The 24,029-nt window shown below is 46.0% G+C and overlaps 3 protein-coding genes across 3 annotated transcripts; 1 reads left to right on the forward strand and 2 right to left on the reverse strand.

The window, feature by feature from the left end:
- Window positions 1–670: 670 nt before the first annotated feature.
- On the reverse strand, window positions 671–11,915 carry F4822DRAFT_445312 (uncharacterized protein). The gene is made up of 12 exons (XM_051463362.1): window positions 11,037–11,915; window positions 9,145–10,982; window positions 7,918–9,095; window positions 7,756–7,858; window positions 7,510–7,696; window positions 3,887–7,457; window positions 3,404–3,800; window positions 2,950–3,353; window positions 2,800–2,893; window positions 2,626–2,752; window positions 1,938–2,571; window positions 671–1,882 (listed from the first exon to the last, which is right to left on the reverse strand). Exons 1-12 carry the CDS (start codon window positions 11,393–11,395, stop codon window positions 938–940), a joined length of 9,837 nt encoding a protein of 3,278 aa, XP_051311121.1. The 5' UTR covers window positions 11,396–11,915; the 3' UTR covers window positions 671–937.
- A 2,402-nt stretch (window positions 11,916–14,317) lies between these two features.
- On the reverse strand, window positions 14,318–15,665 carry F4822DRAFT_341900 (uncharacterized protein). Its single transcript, XM_051455819.1, has one exon. It carries the CDS (start codon window positions 15,306–15,308, stop codon window positions 14,529–14,531), a length of 780 nt encoding a protein of 259 aa, XP_051311122.1. The 5' UTR covers window positions 15,309–15,665; the 3' UTR covers window positions 14,318–14,528.
- A 1,780-nt stretch (window positions 15,666–17,445) lies between these two features.
- F4822DRAFT_445315 (P-loop containing nucleoside triphosphate hydrolase protein) lies at window positions 17,446–23,515 on the forward strand (the record flags this gene model as incomplete). The annotated part of the gene is made up of 6 exons (XM_051463363.1): window positions 17,446–17,462; window positions 17,779–19,501; window positions 19,594–20,235; window positions 20,302–22,070; window positions 22,126–22,196; window positions 22,251–23,515. 6 exons carry the CDS (start codon window positions 17,446–17,448, stop codon window positions 23,513–23,515), a joined length of 5,487 nt encoding a protein of 1,828 aa, XP_051311123.1.
- Window positions 23,516–24,029: the final 514 nt, after the last annotated feature.

Here is a 24,029-nt window from a genome sequence, read left to right on the forward strand (position 1 = left end):
CGCCAACATCGCTTATAATGGCCTTGTTGGATGTTATCAAAATTGTTATGAGTTTCTTTGTAAAAAGGGGGATGAATGTCACACAGTTGCCTTAGTCATCAGTGAGCTCCCTTTTGTGATTACATCAGCAGCATTGTTCATCATTAAATATGATTATGTCATCAAAGAAAGGGGTTGTTTTCCTATAACCCTAAGCTACCCCTAACCCTAACCCATTCCAATGCATTCTGTCTATTACTAAAGAACGCATGAGATCATTTCCTTTGACAATCAATGAGTTTAGTCTAATACCATGTTTAGACATCAGAGGGTATTGTTGAATTTCCCTTCGTGATAGCTTGGCTATAACGTGTAGTGGATTTACTTGATGTTATCGAGATAAATTCCACGGTTTAACATGGTGTCCAACTTTCTGAAGCTATTCGGAGCTACGCCGTAGCTTTACGTGCTACTTACCCCTTCTGGAAAAAGGAGCCACTTTTGGCCAATCAAAAGCCGAAGCGCTAGGATGGACCCAAGTACCAACAGGGGTGGTGGGACTCGTTTTTTAGACGATTAGAACCCGGATGCACAATCATTACATCCGATTTTTATGAGATTAATACACGTGCACCCAAAATAAATAGCGAAATACTCGGTATTAATAAATAATGGTCATCTCATACTCCTTAAATATCTGACCGTAGAGGCCTCCTTGTTGGCTTTAGCAATTATGTAAGCTTAATGATCTTGGTCACAGGTCCCAAACACAGCCAGCCAGCTGAAGTGGCTTTGCAAATATCAAAAAAGAAACAATTTATTTATAGCTTTTTACATGGAGCCGAAACTTCCTTACACCTGATCGAGATACGTAAAAGAAAGGAAAAAAGAAAAGAAGAGCAAACGAGAAGTGAGCAAGATCCTATAGGAGTTACTCCAACATAGGCGCATATCGCCTTTACCTCCCTCTACCACCTCTGGTTCCCCTACCAACTCTAATTCCCCTACCGGCCTGTCGTCTACGACCGACGCCTGAGGAGTGGGCTTCGGTAGACTGAGCCTCGTCGTCAGAATCGATGGACTCCTCGGATGCTCGGTGCATTTCGGATTCGTCATACTCAATGGAGACATGATCCTCGTCATCCCCAACTTCCGCCGAAGGATCATAGTTTCCTAGATCCATCATCTCCTCGGGTGCTTCGTCTTCGACGTTATCGGTATGAACAGCACCAGTAGGCATAAGGCCCTGGACCCGTCGGGATGCTTCGATACGTCGGAAGAAGGCGCTGTCTTGGCTCAATGGCTTTCCACTGCATATAAATCCCATAGGGGTATGAGTAAAGTCCTGGCCGCGTCTGCGAACTGCCAAGTACTCCTGTACGAACGTGTATGGCTTTGGTGTGAGGCCGCAAAATTTCTGGCTAGGACGTCGCGCGCCCCCCACGCGATTGTTATGGGCATCCTGTACTCCATTTGCCCGATCGAGAGTCGCATCCGCGCGTCCGCCAGTGACAGATTCCGTGTATTGTTCATTAGTTTCAGCCTCAGAACTATCAAATTCCTCTACCCCTAATGCGGATGAATCGATACCGAGAATTCTGCAGATGCTGTCATACTCGGACCACTCGAAATATAGCCTTCCCGCGAAGAGGCCCAACTCAGTAGTAAACCACTCAGCAGGTTGCCACTCATCGGGAAGAGGAGGCATGCTATAAAACCTCAGATTGTTGAAATGCAACATTCGTCGTGTGACAGGTGCTGCGTATGTCAGGAGTCGTGTCGCGCTGGCTCGGTTTTTTCTTACGGTTTCCTGGAGGATTTCGATTATGAGCTCGGCTTCCTCAGGGGTCACGACGACGGCCGCTTCAGGGGAATGCGAGTAAAGTATCCACTGCACGGGACGCTGTTTCACGACAATTAGTACGCCGATAAGTTTCAAGGATGGGTTAAAACATTACCATAAAATTGTCATTGGTCGACTCAATGACTAACTTCACAGTTCGTTCAAATTCGCTTGATACGAATAGCATGGAAGAGCTAACAGCATGGTTGACCTTGTACTTTCGCCCGAGGGAAGTTCTTGCAAGAGCCCTCAAGATATGAATGAAATTATCCGATCCGGCTGGAATTCTGCCCGTCCTAGCAAATGTCTCCAGGTCTTTGTGAAGGCCGGGGAACTTATGGGGTATATAGGATAAGGGCTTCTTAACTTGTCGGACGGCTTCAACTTCAATCTCGGTCTCTCGCTCCTGCTCCACTTCTTGGAGGGCTGAAGCATGGACCGCCTGACCGGTATCCTGGAAGCCTTTTCTGCGTATCTCAAGCTCTTTGACGAAATCGGCAATCCTGGGATTGGACTTTGTAGATGTGTTTGTTTTTGATTTCATTTGGGGTCCGTATAGCTGTTGAAGGCTCTGACGTTCCTTGTGTTTGATAGCATCTGTAAATGCTGACCTGTGTTCTTCATCAACCAGGAAGTCTGGATAGTCCTCAGCGGCCTGCATTCGGTTACAGAAATCTGTGCCCTGGGAATAGTAAAGCGGTTGCAGTTGTTCAATCCCATCGCAGGTATTGTTAATAAGCCAATATATTCTGTGATTATGTAAGTCACGCTCCTGATACAGAATAAATATAGGCCGAACTTACACATCATGGGAGTCTACTATATCACTATCCTTCTTGTTGCATAAATCTCGGATGCTCTGATTCACTTCTGGTGGAGCAAAGAATACTACAGACTGTGTCGTTCCGAGTTGGCGTAAACGCATCGCAGCTGCAATTAAGTTAGCTTCGTAATGGATACCAGGATGTGTTCAATACCTTGAACAGTGTGATCTTTGGTCTGACCTAACCCTAGTGTTAGGGCAGCTATAGTGCGGATGCCGAACTTCAAGTCAGTCCCCCGAGTATGTGCCTATGAAGAATTAGTTTCACGTTTTCAAATAGTGTTCGGTTGTGCTGGGGGCATACTTCGTCAAGATATACTAAGACCTCGTTAAGATTATCTGCATAAGGCGAGGCGAGTAGCGGAACCTTCGTGCCTTGCTTGGAGAGAATGTATGGAGTGTCTCCTTCGAAGTATAGGACAACTGTCGCCCGTCCATCTACATTGAGCCAATTTTCGGCTAGTTCCTTATTTGATTGTTCAAGGATCTGTGCACCTGAATCGATCAAAACGCGAATATTATGTCTTTTTAGCATATGTAAGAAAGCGATCTCGTTAAGACGCTTCTGGTTGTGATCGGCCATCACCACATACTTCCTAGATCTGGGTTGGAGGAGATATGTGAGAACCTCTGCATTCGTATGAGATAGCGAGGCTAGGTCATCCTGTGCGATAGTCAATGGTAATAGAGGCTTGATATCATTCGTGCCTACACGAGGTTAGCGCCGGTACTAAAGCTCTCACATTCAGGATACTTACCAGAGAATCCCGTTGTAAGTCCTCTTGACTTATTCAAAGTTGTATGCTTGGTGGTTTTATCTGATTGTGTCACGGGGAGTGGGATATCCCAGCCGTTAGATTGCAAACGAACCTTGAACTGCTTTGCATGCGGCGGAAAGACGAAATTGTTCATAAAATAGTCAATGACAGGGACCTTGAACCGTACACTGCCCCATATTTGGCTCATTTGCTGTGAGTCGTCAACGTTAATAGAATGCCAATCACGTAAATAGTCTGGGAAATTTTCGTCCTCAGTCCACTTGTCGTACTCAGAGGCGGGATCGTCGGATTTCAGTACGGCTTCTAAAGCCTGGCGTGTCTGCTGCATATTGATTCCACAATAATAAAAGGCTAGTGCTGTCAACAATATAGCGACCTTGCTCCAGTTAGTAAATGAATGATTTCATGGCTGTTTTTCTCCTAATCCAATCAGATCAAAAATAAGAATGCCATATAACTTACATCGACGTGTCCAAATTCGGACTGCTCACTCGGAACGCCTTTGGCATGAAAAGGCACGGCAACTGGGTCTCTATCGGGATGGAGTCCGTATTGGACCCCGTACCTTTTCTTGAGGGCCATGATTAGTATTCGATGGACGAACAGCCCTCGAAGTAAATAAATAGTCTGTTTGACATGAGGTCGATCGGGACACAGGTAACTTATGCGATCTAGGCTAGATTGGCGGACCTTGCCGCTAGAAAGGAATTCTTTGATCGCCAAACGGTCTGCCTGTTCAACGGAGTCAATTGGTACTATACCCCTGACGCCTTGGCAAACGTCATATCTGAGACGCTTGACCATCTCCTCTTCTACGTCTGGTCGGAGGAAAAAGACGAACGGAAAGCCTCCTCGTGGGCGCCTTACAACCTCAATAGAATGAGGGAAACTGGCAGAGAGATCATGTAGATGCATATCCACTAAGCCAAGAATTTGCTCAACTACCAACCAACGATGTGGGTGTCCATCGACTGCCATCTGTGACCCGGAAGGATAGATGAGTTGCGTCTTTACCGCTAAAGTATGGTCGCTTTCATCGAGCACATCTCGAGCGCACGATTGAAGCCATTTTTGTACGCGAATCATCATGCTTGCTTCGGGGATTTGCTGATCTAGAACACGCTGAAGACCACTTAGCATAAATGACATTTGATGTTCCGGGAGGCAAAGCATAACACCTTGCTTCCTCTGGATTTCGCGATGAATTCTGTGGAATAACTTTATTTGGTTCTCTTTCGTTGGGGTCCTTCGAGAGAATGGTATGTGGCTAATCTCTCTTCCGACTAGGCCACCGAGGCGTCCATGTAGCAACTGAGCAGTCTGCTGAAGCAAGGCTTTAGGCACGGAAACTCTTACGAGGTTTTTGTTGTCCGCAAGTACTACCGCAGCCATTGGAATGATGCACGATGTTTTACCTTGGCCCATATTAAGCTGGAGGACGCTGTTGGCCTTGGACTCTGGCGCAATAATCGCTAACGCGACGTCGACTTGAGTTTCGCGAATGAGCAAATTTGATTCAATCTCCAGAAGTATCCAGTCTGTGTAATCCTCTATTCTCCAATTGCTGTGACCCACGTTCTTCTTTTCATCATCATAACGAGCGTTTTCGCCGACACTCAGATACGATTGCATTCGTATTTGTCGTTGTAGGTTTGTAATTGACAATGCGAAATAGAGGAGCCCTTCTTTCATCCCACCCCCAAATGAGCGCTTTGCGGAGGAACGAAGTTGCTCTAGGAGGGTCGTCAGTGTAATAGCAGGCCATAGTTGTCCCTGCTGCAGCCAGCTTATCTGCCTTTTCGAGAATTCGCTGTTCGGTTGCTCTACTGCTGATACGATCTCTGCAATGCACGTCTTGACGATCTCTTGGAGTTGGGCTACCGTGCGCTCCGCGATAGGTTGTGAGTTTGAGTTTTTATAGTTACGCGAATCTTGCAAATTGCGGGCATCAAAGGCGGCCAGACTTTCTCTCAGATCTTCAGCGTACTTTCTCTTGATTATTGACGTTGATGATGAGAAAATTCCAATAATTTGTGCCAGCTCTTGTGATACATTACTCTTGGACACAAAACGTGGATGCGAGAGTTGAGTATACTTTCTTTGAGAATTGCGACGATTTGCGGCACCGTTCACCCCTATTTTCCTGAGGGACATCTTCATCATATCGTTGCCAAGCGTCGGCAGCTCATATCCGGGTTGTTGGATAGGGAACGCGAATTCGGAGCGGACAAAATCTGGTCTTTTGAATGCGACATCAGAGCGTCTTTGGTTCAATATACTTTGAACTTCCTGCAGATGAATAAAAAATTCGTGGTTGTAGTATAATCGCTCCCACTCAGGGCGTACTTGATTTAGAGCAGCTGGGACGTCTATCAGATACGAGTCTTCAAGATTTTTTCCTACTAGGTTTGGAGAAGGCCATTCCAATATCAGTGCTTCTGCCAACTCCCTGCAATCGGCACTGGCTTTCCGAATATGAGCATTTCTGGCATTTGAAACTTTTCGCTGTTCCTTACTACTCGCAAATTCTGCGAGCGGCCCAGAGATATCTGGAACGGGCGCTTTATGCGGCTCGATAATTTCGACTAGGGTATCTAGTTGGGGCGTTTGGCGTGGTCGGAATCTAGAATAGTCCGCATAGTTAGGGAGAGTCAAGGAACGAAGATCGTCCCAATGTGCAAATGCTATGAGAGTTCGAATTAAAGGCATATTAGCATCATATCGGAATGATATCATGCCGATGAAGAACATGAGCCTATATTGGCATCGTACGTCTCTGACGAAGTTGACCAAGGGGCCCCATTCGTGACGTACGTCGACGTCAAGTCGATCGTGCAGTGTTACTTTATCGAACGTCTGGCTGTATCCGCTAATATGTAGAGATTGCGAGAGATTCAATGCAATATCTTCCACCGTAGACATAAACATAGGTCTATCTCGCAGAATGCTGGTGCTCTCTAGAACGTTCGAATATCGCAGACTGGAAGCCGGTGGGGTGTGCCTGGCTTCATATACCGTATCATCCGGATTGTCAAATTTTAAATCCGAGTTATAACATCTTTCATAGAGTCGATGCCGGCGCAGAGAGCGGAGACTTAGATGGGCGTCGCCTGATGGGGGCAACTCCGGTTTTTCTGTTTCCCGAGAAGAGAACATAGCGAGCTCATTCGACCGTGAGATAATTCGGCCAACCAGAATACGGAACTCCTCGCGCTGAAACGTTGCAGGTATCCGTCGGTCCCAGTATTCCTTCTTCATGACTTTGAGATCCACTGGATAGTACTCACGTCTTGGTGAGAGTTGGGCAATATCGCGAAGTATAGTGGTGGGCAGAAGTGATAGAGGGGACCACGGTTGGGACATTCCCGAACTCAAGATGGCCAACGAAGACTCAATTCCAGTTAAACCTGTCAATGTATCTGGCAATACAAATGAAGTAAATGCATGTATTTCTGCCTTCTTATACACCAAGACGGGCTCGGCAGCGCAATCAAGTCGACCAAGGGTTTTGTTGACCATGAAGCGAATGTATACCCTTGATGGATCTCGATTAGTCTCGACATATACCTGGACATGGCACCCTCGCTTCGTGACCGCGAGAGGGCCTAACGGCACTAGGACGAAGCGTTCCTGAGAGATTCTCAAATTGCGACAGACGAGTTTGCTGTCAAAGCCGTGCCAAGTGTCGATATCTTGACAAGGATCGATCTCAGCCCGTAGATGCGATGATTCTAACATCCGGTTCTTATTTACATGCCACTTCAATTGCAGACGAGGCATTTCAACAGCAAGTGAATATTTGCCCCCTTGCTGATAAATAGTTAGGTACTTTGCCAACTCAAAGTACAAGAAAATATTTGACACTCGGTTGAACAGTGGAGAGTAGGGGTCAATTAGCGTTTCTTTGAACTTCCCATTGAGGGTGAATCGTGAGCAGGTAGACGTGTAGGTGTCCAATTTCCAGTTGTGGTGATGCGGCTTCCAAATGTTTCTCGATTTAGACCGGATTTCAAGAATTCCGGTTGTGAGATCACTGCTCTCGTTAGTACTAAAGGGACGTTTCGTGAAGTGATTTATTAACCCACAGCCAATGGATACAATTCTCAATGAGAGCTGCCGGAATGTCGAACTGGCTCTTTTGGTAGAAAATTTCTCTCGGGATGATCTCCAAAGTTTGCCTATTCATTCCTGTACCTTTGGTAGCGTGAATAATTGTCCCCCTATCAGCGTATCCAACATGAATTTGATAGCCTTTAGGGGATACTGCCAGCACTAAATGATACCACCAATTAAATTTGTGTATGGCACAACAAGGTCATGGGGATTCTCACCATATGTCATTCCCGGGCTTTTCGAGGGCCATTTTCTGAGGCTAATTGGTCCTCCAAATAGTTCCTCGAGAATGATGGTAATCTTAGAATCGGCCGTAAGTTTCTAGGTAAAATCTAGTCAGCATAATTTTGATTTCTCTATGTGTGTTAATAGTCACTCACACTAAGTGGTTCTCCATCTACTAGTAAGATACCGAAAACGTAGTTGTACTCTAAAAATTCAACTTCCTCATGGTAGCCCTCAAGTTCAATCTTAAGCCAACCATTGGATCCGAACGTGATGCCAGATATTGATTTTGATTCGGCCGGTGGCCACAAGGATTTCAATGCAATAAGTATGGCATGTTTTCCGCATTGTTCGATTAGCGCCTGCAATTGATCCTTAAGATCGTATGTCATCCTTAAATCTCGAACAAACGTGTTTTTCAATATCCTCCCCAAGGAACCAACGTTATCTGGCATGTTGTCATAGACGGTGGCGCTACATTCAACGAATATAGAGAGTTCGTTTGGCTCTAGATCTTGGTCGATTGGCATCTGATATGAGGCGAAGGTCCTTTTACAAAGGAGAGCTGCCCATAGCAAATACGATTGGTAATTTCTTTGGTCATCTGATCCGTCGCCGTGGTCCATCTCTTTTCGTAACATCCTTGCCCATTGGAGGGTAACCTGTCTCGCTTCTAAAAGGAGGCCTAGCGCTGTTTTCGCGAAGCTGCTCATGTCCGATAGGGATGTGGTGAATGTTATCAATCGTAAAGTTAGCATGATAATAATCTCCATCAAATGTGTCTCACGCCAGTTAGATGCAATTGCCTCAAGCTTCGCAGTAAGCTGCTTCAGTAGGGCGTTGCAAAATGGAGCATCCCGAAAGACATAGTGAACTGTTCCAAATATTTCGTCGTGTTCTTCCGACGGGCCAATTTGATGTACCAAGTGGTCAAACAACAACACAGTTGTTTCAGTAGATAAGTTCAGATTAGATGAACCGAGCTCCGTGAGGATCGTCAACCATCGGCGACGCTTGCCTGAGAGGAGATATTGAAATGCGGCATATTCATGTGCATTGAGGCTAGAGGGACAGCTTGGATGAGATGCCGAAACTTCATACGAGGATGGCCCATTACCGTAGACGTTGAAACTTCTGGAGTCGAGGAGCGCCAAGAACGGCGAGTTTGCTGGAAGCGTTAACTTGCAGTGATGTTCAAAAGTAGGGCGGGCATCTTTGTTTCCAGGCCAACATTGGGATGCTTTATCAAAATATGCGAATTTAAGCCCATTCGGGAGAATAACTTGGTTAAGGTCGACTGGGAATTTGCTATCCCTATAATGAGTCATGAGGACTGCGACGGGTTAGTTAAATGAGTAAGCGGCAGGCGTGCAAGAGCTTACATGACTTGGTTGTCGAGGCGAGAGATATATCTCCAGTGGCTTGAGAATACATTTGTAACCTCGAATAGTCTTCTAGGCACACTTTCGGCTTAACCCCTGGCTCCTGAATTTGTTTTGCAACACGACTCAGTATTGCCCATGTAGCATCGCGATATGCAGCGAGCTCCTCAGGGCACCTGAGTTCGAATACGACAGCCTTTGCCATTACGGTATTCTCCGGGAGCGGCGATTCGAACGTAGTGATTTTCATTTGAGATCTTTCTCGATCAAATTGGCATTTCGGGCATACAGAGGCGTAATGTATCGGGTGTGAGGCATTTACTGACTCATAGTAGATGCAGGTTGAAGAATCGTATTCTCGAGTTAGTCTATCGTATTCAGAACTCATTTCCTGCCACTCCCTTTCTTTCTTTTCGCGCTGTTGATCTGCCATCGATTGTATATTCCTTAGGAGCTCTTTCAGCGAAGTAGTATCGTTGAATCCGTCATCCGATGCGTCAAAAAACCTTTCTGCGAAGCAGCCCTTACATGGATTATCGAATAGCGTATTAGGGGTTCCCTTAGACCTAGATACTCGACACCTAATATAGGACTCGACTTTTCGGGCTCGTACGACGTCCGAAAAGAGTGACAGGTGGAGTACCTCGACCAGCCGTGGAGTGAATACAGGGTGGAAGTCATACAAAAGAGGAAACATATCACATGCGGCTTTATCAAGAGCAGTCCATGTCTCCATCAATGCTAGGAGCATTATGCCCTTCTGTTCCGCATTGCCGTCGTAGTCGCCGTTAATTTGACCAATGTAGTCTAGAATAGCCTGGTGAAGTTCTAGGATTTGAGCGGAGGCGTCGACGGAATTGCAAGGAAGATTGGTCGCAGACATGCACATCTGATTCTCTTTATCGAATAGAGAAAGTAACTTGTTCCCAAAAGCCTGAATGTGTTGTTTAGATGGCTGAGGAGCCCTGCGACGTTTAGGGGGCTTCCATAAACGCAAATTATTCTGATGTCTCTCCTGAGCCTGGGCTAGGTACTCGCGACTTAAGTTAAGACTCAACTTTTGATCCTTCGGCTCTGATTGTCTAGGAAGCTGAGGTATGACCTTGGTTGTTTGCTGTTTTTCTTGCTCCCAAGCCTTTTCGATCCTAGTAGCAGTAGCTCGAATCACTCTAGTAAACCGAGGGGCCAAGTGATTGATCAATGCATCATAAGACCTTTGGGTTTCCTGTGGTTGTTCCAGGTGATCTCGATCAAGTTTATAAAGTCGACGGCAGAGTTTTCTCTTAAGGAAATCTTGATCCTCTAGGGTAGCAATATTTCTGATATCATTAAGTACCATTCCGTGTATAATACACATAAGGAATTTGTACTGTATTCTGCCATGTGCTCCGCCAAGCATCATTGCCAAATATCGAGCGATGCTGACCCGAAGGACAAGCCAATAGGGCAACCTTCGCCACGGCGACCCACTATCAAACCAGCATACTTCGTCTCTGACTCTTTTTCGGAGGGTCTTGGGCGAAATGCGCTTACCATTGGCTTCAAGTATTGCGGTTAGGAAGGATGTGATTAAGGCGGGATCGGGATTTTCTCTATCCTCCGCAATGGCCTTTCCTGCTTTTATAGCATACTCAGAGAACTTCTGGGTTGATTCGACCGAAACTTGCTCGAAGAAGGCAGTCAGGCTTTCCAGAAACGAGTCCTTGTAGAATACTTCCGAGGGCACTAAAACAGCAGTTCCGGGGAAAGTCCATGAAAGTGTCTGTGAGGCAAGCACTGGCTCTCGCTTGGGCGAAGCTTCGAAAGCCTCAAAGAGGATATTTCCACGAAGTTCGGGGCTAGGAAACATTAGTTACCTTTGGGTTCCAGCAGTATTATATGGATAGACTTACTCAACGGGTTTGTGGATGACTACTCCAGCATTCTGGGCAGCTACGTGGAGGATGACAAGGTCAGAATTGTGAAGCTGTCTCAGATGCGAAGCCAGCTGGCTTCGTTCTATCTTGCCACCAATGTTTAGGGCCTTGCCGAATAAGAGAGACCGCCTAATAGAGCTCCAAGCACGCCGGCAGACATCGTCTTGCTGTATGTTTTCCAGGATCTTAGTCGCAGCGATCAATCGATCTAGAAGTCCGCGTTCAATGTCGGTGATGTTAGATTCAGCTCCCCCTGGAAGCTTTGAGGGCAATGCAACATGATGGAACAAACTCCTTAAAACCCCAGGTGGGGCTTGAATTTCTTCAAACTCCATCGAAGCCGATGAATTGAGTGGGCGAAGACGAAGGGTGTGATGTGGGTATCAATATCACTTATGCGGAATGAAGTAGGGGGTGAAGATGAAGGGAACGGAAAGGAGTTTCTCGACAGGGTACAATTGATTTGAGGAAATAAAGGGTATTTGCTAATAACAACGAGCAAGGAGAAAACGCGAGGATGATTAGGACCAAGGGTTCCAAAGCGTCCTGAAAGCAGTGATTGAAGAAACTATCTATATTGTGTCCTCATCGAATAGTTCACTCCATGTGCGAAGAGTAATAATCGAGTAGGTAGGATTGAAAGAGAAAATATTCGTGGATGACACAATGTTGAAGTTGTTTACTGCAAGAAGTGTTGTGGGTGGTTAGCCACGGGGATTGCACATCTAGTAGGTGAAAGAAGTACTTTCCAGCAACCAACGCGGTTTATTGCAGCTAGGTCGAGACTTCCTAAGTTGGATTTGCGTTAGTCCTATGGCCGTTTACTGGGACCACATGGCGGTTGACAAATTTGATCAGAACGAACCAATTTGTTTGAGAGTTTTGTTTGGGCCGAAACAGCGACCAGTACAGTTTTGAGGCAACCAGAACGCGACTTCCCACTCAATAATGCAGTAACTATCTAGGTAACTACCTACATGTAAGTAGGTGACTTCGAACATTTAAAGCGCCTAAACCAAGTACCTAATGCATCAACATCGTGCCTACCTTCACCGCATACAATTTTCGCACCCTGGTCCCTACATTTATGTACCTAGGTAGGCAGGCAACTGGGGTGCACCTCCCGCGTTATTGCTTTTTTCACAAACGCGCCGTGTCGGACCGTTCCATGGCCATAGCCGATCCGTCGGGGAAGAAGAGGTACATATGTAGGCCTCGACCTGCTAAAAAATGACCTATCAGATATTGGGTATCTGCTTGCATGCATGTACATATGTGTGGCGGCGCGTGCCGACATACGTGTATAGAATATTTGAAGTAGTATGTACTTCGCAAACACATAATGTACATATATGTATACGTATCTCGAAGCACATTATATTCATGTATATATGCATGTGTAACTGAAATAATTCAGTACCATGGATCCTATAACTCTCTCCTCCCGATTCTTGGCTTTTCCTTTTCCTTTCTGCTTTTTGGTCTAAACTAACTTGTTAAATTTCATACCTAGGTCTTATACCTTGGTGCCATCATATCCATGGATATATCTATTAAAGAAGGGACCTTCTACCTAGGCGCCTACCTACCCGGGTATCCTACGAGGGTTAGCAGCCATAATACCACCCTTAAACGCTCCAGGGCTGTCTGTCGCAATAAAAGCGGATAGAAGAATGCCACAAATATTATGTAATCTCCCATTCCAATTCCAGGCCGCAAGTGGTTGCATTGGTTACATAATCCACCAGTAATTTGTCCCTGTCGATTTGGTCGTTCTTTCTTCCTTGGCGCTTTGCGATATAATAGTATATGGGACCTATAGATAGGTATGTAGTTGATAGTATAAGGATATGAATGCGCCGTATCCTAAATAGGAGTTAGTAGTGTAGAAGTAACGTAGGATAGCAACAAGGGATATGATGGGAGTATAAATATTTATATAAGAACTTAGGCAAATACGAACTCTATATGAAACGTTAACTTGTAGGTGGGCGATATCTTGTAAAATGACGTCAGTGGTCACCGTTTAAATCAAAAACTATAGGCGGAGGCTGTTCCGAAACTTCGCCAATATTATTTTTAATCTCTACTTAGACATTAACACATAAAAAGTTGTCGCAAAATGCCAAGACTCGTTCTCGGCATTCTTAGGTTCAAGAATACGAAGGAATCCCAAGTAAAAGAGATGGTGTTGTTTATCGATTGTTGTATCAGCGGCGCAGCAATTTAAGGCAGCGGTTTTCGCTCAACAATTTTGGGGCGTGTCTAGGTTGTCTACCTAGGTAGGCATTGCCGTATTCTATTTATGCATGCGGGTCCCCCGGGACTTCTGTGCTTAAGCATGGTCCCCAGTCTTACGGGCCGACGACACGTGAAAATATGACGACATTGCGATAGCAGGCGTAACTCAAATGTCAATCAAGGAAAATTAAATAATTCCGTTGCGTGGCGTGCGGCGGTGTCTCAAAAAGACCTTGTCTATGTGCGCTACATAATCTGTGCCGTAATGAGCATGGTCGAAATTCTTAGCTTTACGAGTAATACGTAAGCTTCGATTGTTTGTCATGCGCTGAGGCTCTACTTACATGTCGGTACCGTACTTCTGCGCATGGAGGTATGATGATCCACCTACGGAAACCCCAGGTGGTCTATCCGTACAATGGACCCGATAGGGATAACCTCTAAAGGCTTACTTACATTTTCACCGGGAGCGGACCGATCACCGACATGCAGACATTTGGTTAAAATGTGTAAGGGATGGGAATGGAATGCCACGTGCGTCATTTAAATCAACCAGGGGGTGACGTTCTTAGGTGAACAGACCCTAGGATCCATAGGATGGGGCTCATCAGCTCCAGGGCTCGTAGGGCTGAAACGGGTCCACTTATAGATAAGGCTCACGGTACCGCCCCATCTGAGTAGTGAGGTAGTTCCATACTCTTACATTCTTGTTAGATCGAAATCGATCTTGTTGGATGTCAAGAGAGTAAGCCCTAAGCTTCGGATCCGATGTATGCAAGGTAATCAAAAAGTGTGGATACGAATACTACCCTGGAATAATACCCGCTGTTCAATCCACTCTTCCTTGAATTGTGCCATGTCTGTTGTTTTGATTACGGGTAGTTGTAGAAGATGAAAGAGTGAAGGATATACGCTATACTCATGCTGCAATAGTTCTGGAGAGGCATCACCACCTACCTAAGTATATGGTATGCAAACAAGTATCAAGGCACCTGATAGTCCGGTTCGCTGAGAAATGTGATTCGAGAAGTTTTATTAAAATAATCATTAAGGAAAGTTACATCGTTGTATGATTAATTTATAGATGACCATATTGAAATATCCCCGTTCTGTGCCAATTGTAGCCATGCCAGCGTGGCTCTTGATGTAATTCCGCGCCTTAATTCCGACCTCCTTTTCGGCCCATAATCATTATTTTTATTACCACCGCGAAAGCGACAAGGCCCTTCAAACTAGCATGACAGTTCTAGAGGTGGCATAGATCGTCCTAACCGAGAATTTGGCTTTGATCGCTTCCACGACTAGATCGTTTCCGACATCAACCACCGGCAGTCCGCCGCTTGACGATCGGCTTGCGAATCGAATCGCAGGGGCAGAAAAGGTCACATGCCGTCCGTCGCTGGAGTGTCTATCACCTTCAGGGACATTGACTCTCTGACGCATCTTTCCAGATCTTAGGTCGATTTCGGCAATTATATCTTCGGTTGTTCTCTCCTGACGCCTCCTCTTTTGTGCCGGCTCGAAGTTGGTAACGACTCTCGATTCCGGATCGATCCAGATGACCCCTCCATCTACGTGGACGTGGAGGTAAGCGCACGATGGATCCAGTTCCATACAATGTGGTCCACTATAGGGACTAATATCGATCGAGGCAATGATTTCTCCGATAGAGATGTCAAATACACAGATGTCGTGGGATTGTTCGATGGGCGCGAAGTTATTGCCTTGTCGGTGACGTTGGCAGATGTACAGGAGGTTTCGACTCCAATCGTGGACGATTTCCTGGGGTTCTGCGAGGAGGTCGTCGAGGATGTAAACGCGGTAGGAGATCGCTATGTCCGCGAAGGTACAAGGCTGGCTGCCCGAAGTCATACTGAATGGGTTACGCTGAGGATCTATAGTATCTCTCAAGTAGTTGTTCTTCGTAGTGGATTTATCTTGTGAACTGTCTTGATTTGGACTATCTTGTGCGGGCTCCCCCTCTGGCTTAATACTCTTGGGCGCCATGGTGACGGGGTATGCCGGATCGACTTATAAGGTTCTATTGTGGTAACTCGGATGGAGGTCTCCACCATTGCCTTGCCTCGTGTTGACCGTAGGACAGCGCCGTAGACAGACAGGCGATTGATTCGATATACGTTGTACGGGGTAGGCCTGGTCTTGGGCGTATGTCTCGTCCAGTCTTCTAAAGTATAGGAGAGGGGAGGAAGAATAGGAGAAGGAATGAACTTGACTACGCCATATCGTTTTCAACATTCTAGGACTTTGCGGCCGATGTTGAAACCCGAGACCACGACTTATTTCACACATGCTCGGCAGCCGTTTTCCAGAAAGCCGGTAATAGTTCTTCGTCGTTGATTACCTATGTTCCCGGAATAGGTATCAGCTCCACCCCGGGGTTGGCCAATCACGATAAGACGCTACAACGCAGCTCGTAAGCAGGAGCCAATCAGAAGCTATATCGGTGAACGCAGCCGCAGTGCGGGAACCGGCCCTAGTGGGCTAGTAGGATTTGGGGGTTTCAAAGGTTACTTGGGATCTGAATAGGCATCACTATTAACTATATGGAGCCGAATTGGGAACTGAGATTCGGCATCCCGGTCGAAAACAGCCACAACCCGTATCTCAGAAAAGCTTGGTCGCCCCACCCCGGACCACCACGGAGATAAAATCGAGACGACACCAATTCATCGGTTTGTCTTCTCCTTGATGAAAATCAAGTACGACCTGTGCGCATTTGCTAGATCGGGATAAACTATAAGTATAGCGGATACTCTAACCGCCCACCTGTCGGATCTTACCACCTATTATCACGCGAATAACATCAGGCACCAGCATTATCTTATTGATCTTCTTGTAATCCATTAAGCTTAGTCTAGATATTGTCCGCATAATGTTGAGCTTCTTTTAATGCATAGGTGAGTAACCTGAACTTATAGATCGAAATAGATTGAGGCTGCTACTCCAAGCCCATGGATTCCCGTACAGGACTATATTGCCCAAGTTACAGCCACAATTTGATAGGTATATTCCCCAACGATGTTCTGCCCGCACCTGCCTAGATAGGCCAGAAAAAACGATCGTTTATTTCAGAGTCATAAAGTCAAGGAGGGAACCTATATACCTTGATATGTGCTTGGCGTAAATTTAATTCATGCCTAGTAGAAAAGAGTCGTGGTCTTTTATTTTTCTATTCATTTTTATTTTCGTCTTTCGCTACCTAGGTACCTAAGTTATCATGCAAGGCCTCCTCCATGTTAGGTTGGCGGAAATACATATTAACATGTCCGTACATATAGTCCTATATCCACGGTAAAAACTAGGCGTATAAGTTTCGGAACTCGTTTTATGAGGCCATAGGTATGGATATCTACCATCTGAGGTTTTTCTTCTAGCTGTAACTTCTAGCTGTAATATTCTAATATACTTCCATGTTAAACAATATTCGAGTTGCTAAGAAACAACGTGCCAGAAACCCAAGTTATACATTTATGTAACATAACTCATCTCGGCTGAGCTCAGTCATTGTTTTCGTATTTAATGGAAGTTCTTTAAGATGGACACATGTAACCGCGTCGTAAATATATGGACTGGATAGATTGTACATATTTCGTGTCTCCGCGTATAAGGGGAGAAATATTACTACGCGTCAACAAATGCCTCGCAAACGTCGAATGCAATTGCTTGCGTTTTCAGACACGTACAAGACGCGTTACCTACCGGGTACCCAGGTGCCTATACGTATGTATGTGGTTGCACCTACCCTCGGTCATGTTTCTGTACCAAGATAGTTACCTAGGTACATAAAAAGTACGGGGGGCTTTAGGGTCGTTAAGGAGTGCCTTCCGGCATAGAGGTCATTACCCTTCGCGCAACAAGGTAGACTGCTTCTTTCCATCTCCTGCCTATGAGTGATGCACGATTTATACTTTACGGAGGATACTTTCTTGCGCTGCTCCTACTTAGAAAGATCCATTTCATTTTCACAACAACTTTCTTAATTTTTTCTTCCTTTCTCCATCCTTCGCCTTACTGTCTATAAATTTCCTCGATAGAACCAGTGGCGTACTCCTCAATATTCTTTCACCTTTCCCTGAAAAATAATCCATATCACGACGATAATTAAGTACACACTTAATTCATTATGGCGCCCTTCAATGGGTAAGTTAATTCCAATATTCCCCCTCATTTTTATTGCCCTTAGTTCGACTTATATTCTTCCCTCTTATTAATGTACCATGCTTACTTTGGACAGAGACAGTAAGAGGCCTTGTCGCTTCTTGAATACTCCCGGTGGTTGTAAGCGTGGCGCATCATGCAATTTCGCGCACCCTACGCCTCAACCACCCGCTGTAGCTGGGCAGAGTACTTCCAGCGAAACGAAGGCCACTATGTCGCCTCCATCAATTCCCAAAACAACCCTAAAAGACTCAAGCATCGACGATACTTTCTATAAATGGCGCCGACTCATCCCAAGACCATCGGCGACACGACCTCCATCTTTCGGTTCTAAGCTCCCACAATTCTTCCAAATTGCGCAGACTCTAGTCCAAGGCGACTTGGGTATGCTTCAGAAGACCATTACCGAGCTTGCCACAGAGCAAGGCGTTTTGGCTATCCGCGAAATGATTGACGAACGTATATTGTTTTGTTACAACGATCACGAGCGCCTTTCTCTTTGGCGCAGTTGTGTTCGCCCGTTGTTCCTAGTCCTTACGGAGCCGCGAGTGGTCCGCTCGACAATTCTAGAAGTACATACTGGAACCCTCTACAGTGTTACCTTCGGACATAACGCATCTAGGCTTGAGGTTCTCTTCAACTTCTTGGTTGACCTCTCCAAGAAGTGGGAATCACCGTTTATCAACGATGATGATGGCCCAAAAGGGCAATTTCTAGAGCTTTGCACTGCAATCCTCGCCAAGGTCGTCGATTACAACATGAAATCTCTCCCCAACGAGATTATTCCCTCGATTACTAACCAGCTACGGGATGCTCTCAATATACTTGATCGAGATACTCGTAGCTTCTGGGGTGTACAGGCGATGAATCATATCGACCATATCCGGAGACGTCTAGGCATCTTTGAATTGAATTCTCCAACCACACAGTTACCCAGCCATGGTACATTCATCCTACGTCGTGACCTTCCAGGAGAACTGTCGGCTGAGGGGCCCCGACACGACAATGATTTCGAGGATATTAGGAATATCCAGATCTTACCGACGATGTCGGAACTATTGGCAACCAGGGAGGAGTACCGACCCTCCCAAGACCCGTCTCAACTCCATTTGCCGGGAATCAAGGGTCTGATTGACCGCCACTTCCGACTACTTCGGGAGGACACGATCGGCCAATTAAAACTGGCCATAAGCGAGGAATTACATACCATCGAGCATCCTGAGAGCGAAGTTGTTACTAAGGCACAGAGTATGATCCGAAAGTACTCATATGATGTGGCGGGTATCGTAGATATTGGGTGTACCCGCAGAATTGGCCTCGAGGTCCACCTGAAGGTCAAACAACCACCTGCTGTAAGCCTATCAACAAAGGAAGCACGAGAGGACTGGTGGAATCTATCGAGGCGTCTAGAGATAGGCGCTCTGGTATGCTTACTAGAGAAAGGCACAGCTGTATTCTGCGTCGTCTCTGAGTCCACGGTAAGACCGGGTTCAACCACCAAAACGACGAGAAAAACGAACAAGGATGGTAAAGAGCGTGACTTATACAGCAATGAGGACTTCGCATATGTTAACTTAAATCTTGCCGAGCCTAACGAATCCGATCTCCGAATTATCTTGCGAGCCTTTCAGTCTGATCAATCTACCCGGAGATCCTTGGTGGAATTCCCGGGGGTTCTCTTGCCGTCTTTCAAGCCAACTCTATCAGCACTCCAGCATATATTCAAGACGCTCGACCTACCATTCTCCGATATTCTTGCGCCAACGGCTGAAAACTTAACCCAAGCTACAATCTCACAGCCCTTGTACTCGACACAGCCCGGATTCAGGTTCAACTTGAGGTGCATTACTTCAGACGACCGCGACTTATTCTTTTCTTCTCATAATGCATTAGATCCAGAAGAGCTTTGTCATCGATCAAGTCTAGATGAAGGCCAAGCAAAAGCTCTTCTCAATGCACTTGAAAGAAATCTTGCCCTTATTCAAGGCCCTCCTGGCACCGGAAAAAGCTACACGGGCGAGGTAAGCAAGATGTTATTGTTGCAGAGGAATTTTGGTTCTTTTCTCATAGTATGGAGCATGTACGATTAATCAATCGCTGACTTCAACTCTAGGCAATTATCAAGGTAATCCTCGCGAATAAGGAAAAGGCCAAGACAGGTCCTATCCTCTGTGTTTGCTACACCAACCATGCTTTAGACCAGCTTCTAGAGCATCTCTGGCACAATGGGATGGGGCAGATTATTCGTATCGGCTCGGGCTCCAAGTCATCAATTTTGGGGTGCCTGAATCTTCGTAACATCAGTCAAAATATAGAACGCACAAAGTCCGAGAAGCACGCGTCGTGGAAGTCTATCAAAATGCTAAGTGATGCTGAAGAAGAGATGAAAGATTATCTCACGGGGCTGAAGGCCTACGCGATGGCCCAGAAAGTCAAAGACTATATTAAGGACCACGCAACGCTGTTTTATCGCTCCATATTCGGCAACGACGAAGATGGATGGACTACTGTCACTTACAAGGACCACAATGCGATATTCCAGGGCTGGATTGACGCGGGGCTATCGTCGGAGGACCAACCACGAGCCACCGATACGTTGAAGGAACAAGATCCAACCACATTGAGCCAGCAAGAAAGAGTTTTGGTCTGTTCGATGTGGGGCTCAGTTGTAGCCGCCAATTTAGAAGATGAGTTTGTCTCCCTTCATGATGACTACATGGGGGCCAAGGAGGAGTATGAGAATGTGTCTCGGGAAGTAAGTCTACTTAGCACACAATTGCATGAAGTCACTGCCTGGATGTTAACCTAATTTCTCTTCTAGGTGGACCTCCGGGCACTCGAAGAAGCCGATATCATTGGCGTTACGTCGACAGGCCTTGCCAAGAACCTAGATATGCTTCGAAGGCTTAGTAGTAAGATCCTCGTTTGCGAAGAAGCAGGAGAGGTATTAGAGAGTCACATCCTGACAGCTCTGCTCCCGTCAGTTCAACATGCTATCCTGATAGGAGATCATCTACAACTACGACCACAGGTAGCGAACTATGAACTCTCTGTTGAGAATCCTCGTGGTAAGCAATATTCTCTAGATGTGTCACTCTTCGAAAGGCTTGTGCGACCTGCTCGAATGACCAACCTGAAAGTTCCTTTGGACACGTTGGAAATACAGAGAAGAATGCATCCGTCTATCTCTAAATTAATTCGAGACACGATGTATCCTACTCTTAAGGACGGCACACAAGTTAGAGACTACCCTGGGGTTATTGGTATGAAGAAACGGCTATACTGGTTCGACCACGATAAGCCGGAGGCACGATCAAACCCCAACAACCCTACGAGCACATCTAGGTCCAATGATTTTGAGGTTGATATGGCGTGCGCACTACTCTCTCATATCGTGCGGCAAGGCGTATACGAACGCAATGATATTGTGGTTCTCACGCCGTACCTTGGCCAACTACACAAATTAAAGAGGAATCTTCAAAGTTCTTTCATGGTCGACGTCGAGGATAGGGATATGGAAGCCTTACGTCAAGAAGGGTTGGATACGGGCCCATCGGTATTCAAACAGGCCCTGGGGAGTTGTTTACGGCTCGCAACGGTCGATAACTTCCAAGGCGAAGAAGCGAAGGTCGTTGTAGTCTCGCTGGTGCGTAGTAACCAAGACCGCCAATGTGGTTTCTTGAAAAGCCCAAACCGGATTAACGTTTTACTATCACGAGCGAAGCACGGGATGTATATATTGGGGAACTCCGAAACATATGGTGCAGTCGAGATGTGGTCCAACGTCATTGGCATGATGAAGGCGGAAGGCAATTTCGGCACAAAGCTACAACTACAGTGCCAGAGACACAAGGATACACATATTGAGGTATCGAATCCTGATGATTTTACAAGACTATCTCCGGAGGCAGGGTGCGATGTCCAATGCGCTAAGAAACTTGATTGCGGGCATACTTGTCGAAGCAAATGCCATGCAGCAACTTTACATAAGGCCGTAAAGTGCTTAGAACCCTGTTCTAGACTGAAGGCGAGTTGTAGTCACGGTTGTCCTAGGACATGTGGCATGCCTTGTGAAGACGTATGCTCAACGGTACTCCTAGGGGAGGAGCTACATTTGTCTTGCGGGCATATTTTGACTTCACCTAGGTGTTGGCAAGCTCAAAAGCCAGAGGATGTTAAATGCTGCGAACTCGTGGAGAAGACAGTACCAGGTTGTAATCACCAAGTGAAGGTGTTCTGTTCCGAGGATGTGACTCAGAACAGTTTTGTTTGCCAGGCAAAGTGCGGCCAGCTTCTCCCATGCGGACATGCTTGTAAGGATACGTGCAAAAACTGCAGAACCCGTTTTGATGGAGAAGTTGAAAAGGAAAAGCACCAAATTTGTACATCAATCTGCGGGCGCGATTATAAGGCGTGCAAACACGCTTGTGGTCGAGGGTGCCATCCGGGAGAGGATTGCCCTCCATGCAGCATGCCTTGTCCAGTTCAATGCTCACACTCAAGGTGCCTCAAAATATGCTCCGAGGCGTGTACTCCTTGTTTAGTGGAAACTTGCTCGTCTATCTGCCCACATAGACAATGCACTATGCCGTAAGTTTATCGAATTCGGGGTTAAATTGTGATATATGTGGCTAACCTCTCCCAGCTGCGCGGCTCCATGCAATTGGCTTCCCTGCTCTCAAAGGTGCAATAAACCGTTATCTTGTGGTCATCGATGTAAGAACTTCTCGCCAATCACAATAAGAACTTGGATGCTAATTTTATGTCTAGGCCCGTCTGTTTGTGGAGAAATCTGCCCTGATACGAAGTACTGTCAGACCTGTGCCGATGCGGAAGTCAAAGCCGCTATGGTGGACCTATTGAAGCTCCAAGAATACCAGGAGGTCAATTTAGATAAAGATCCATGCATATTCCCAGATTGTGGACATGTCATGAAAATGTCAAGTATGGATGCTCAGTTGGGTATGCTTGACCATTATCAGTTTGCGGATAACGGCGCGATTACAGCCGCCAAAACGAAAACTTCTTCTCAGTCTCCCTCAAGTTCCAATATCAAGGCCTGCCCGCTTTGTAGAGGTAGTTTGCGAAAAATTTCGCGTTATGGAGCATTGGTTCGCCAGGGTTATTTGGATGAATCTACCAAAAGATTCATTAGTCGATGGCATTCATTATCAGTGCGGTGGGAACAATACATCATCGATGAGCAGGGACGATTGGATCATACCGACATACCTCTTCATACCCAACCAATTGGAAGAAGCAGTCAGCTTCGCATCATGGGGAGCCTTGTTGATCAAATAGCTACCATCCATGAACGGGTTGGACGTGACCGGTATCTGCCAGCATACCACCTCTACATAGATGTGTATCTATATCTCTTGAAATTCAAGGACGAAGAAAAGCCATACAAGCAGACATTCAGTCGTATTCGAGATACTGGAAGTATGGAGGGGCAGTCAACTATCCGAACGCGCGGCGAATTGTCAATGCGGGCTACGTTAATACGCTGCTATCTCGTAGTTTTAGGTGACTTCTTGCGGTTAAATGATGCAACGCGGCTCACTGCTGTGCACTTTGACGCTGGCAAGGCTATTGAGGAGTGTAAGAGCCTGATTGAAATGGCTCGCGAGACTAAATATGCCCGCCACGAGGCTGAAGGTCATATTTTCTATGCAAGGCTTGTGGTAACAGTACGTCACATATGCCGCAACGCGCCCGATAGTAGTAGCGGTAGTCGCGCAATGGAAAAGGCTGAGGAGCACTTCTCCCTGGCGAAAGGCCTCGTTGCAAAATACCGATCGGCAGCATATCTACGATCGGAACTTGATGTGGTTAGAAGAATGCTTGACCACAGCATTGTTCATGGCGAGGTATCGGTGGAAGAAAAGCGTGGTATTTGGTCCACGATGGCTAAGGAGTTTACTGAAGGTCAGTGGTATGTCTGCGACCAAAGTCACGCGTTTACCGCGACGGAAGAATTATCGGCGGAGGGAATCGAGTGCCCAGAGTGTGGGGCACCCGCTCATGCTCGTTGATGAGATGGCGGCAGACGATTTCGATAGAGTACTTGGAAGGGCGAAAATGAGGTGAGAATTTAGCTCAAAACGGCGACGAGCTTTAGGGGAGTTGGAATGCATAGGGTGAATGACAGGATGAGCTGAACCATAGTTTTCTTGCAACTTACTGTAATAAAAACCAACTTGTCGTCTAATAATTGTTTCATCGAATTTGCGACGTGTTTTCGCAGACAACATCTGATATTTTCCGGATTGTTCATTTAAAATAAAGGGGGAGAGGGTAAATAGGGGTAAAAGTAGATCTACGCTCACAATGTGGATTATCTAATTTTCCTCGATAAAAGGTCAACCCCGATAGATAGATCAAGATTATTCAGTAAGCGGGAAGATAACTCTTGATATAACAGTATTATTAGGTAAGAATAGGCTTTATCAGCATGATACTGCCATATCCGTATTGACAAAAACCTTTCTATCAAGAAGGTAATCGTTATCTCGAGTTATTGATAATCATTACCTTGTTAGGTTATAG

This window comes from Hypoxylon trugodes (assembly GCF_022578975.1).
Source record: "Hypoxylon trugodes strain CBS 135444 unplaced genomic scaffold F4822scaffold_8, whole genome shotgun sequence".
Lineage (NCBI taxonomy): Eukaryota > Fungi > Ascomycota > Sordariomycetes > Xylariales > Hypoxylaceae > Hypoxylon > Hypoxylon trugodes.

Coding starts and splice junctions, on each gene's coding strand:
- F4822DRAFT_445312 (XM_051463362.1), bottom strand. CDS start 11,395: ATGGAGTTTGAAGAAATTCAAGCCCCACCTGGGGTTTTAAGGAGTTTG. Junction 7,458..7,509: donor GAGAATTGTATCCATTGGCT/GTGGGTTAATAA, acceptor TAACGAGAGCAG/TGATCTCACAACCGGAATTC. Junction 2,894..2,949: donor TCTTAGTATATCTTGACGAA/GTATGCCCCCAG, acceptor AATTCTTCATAG/GCACATACTCGGGGGACTGA.
- F4822DRAFT_341900 (XM_051455819.1), bottom strand. CDS start 15,308: ATGGCGCCCAAGAGTATTAAGCCAGAGGGGGAGCCCGCACAAGATAGT.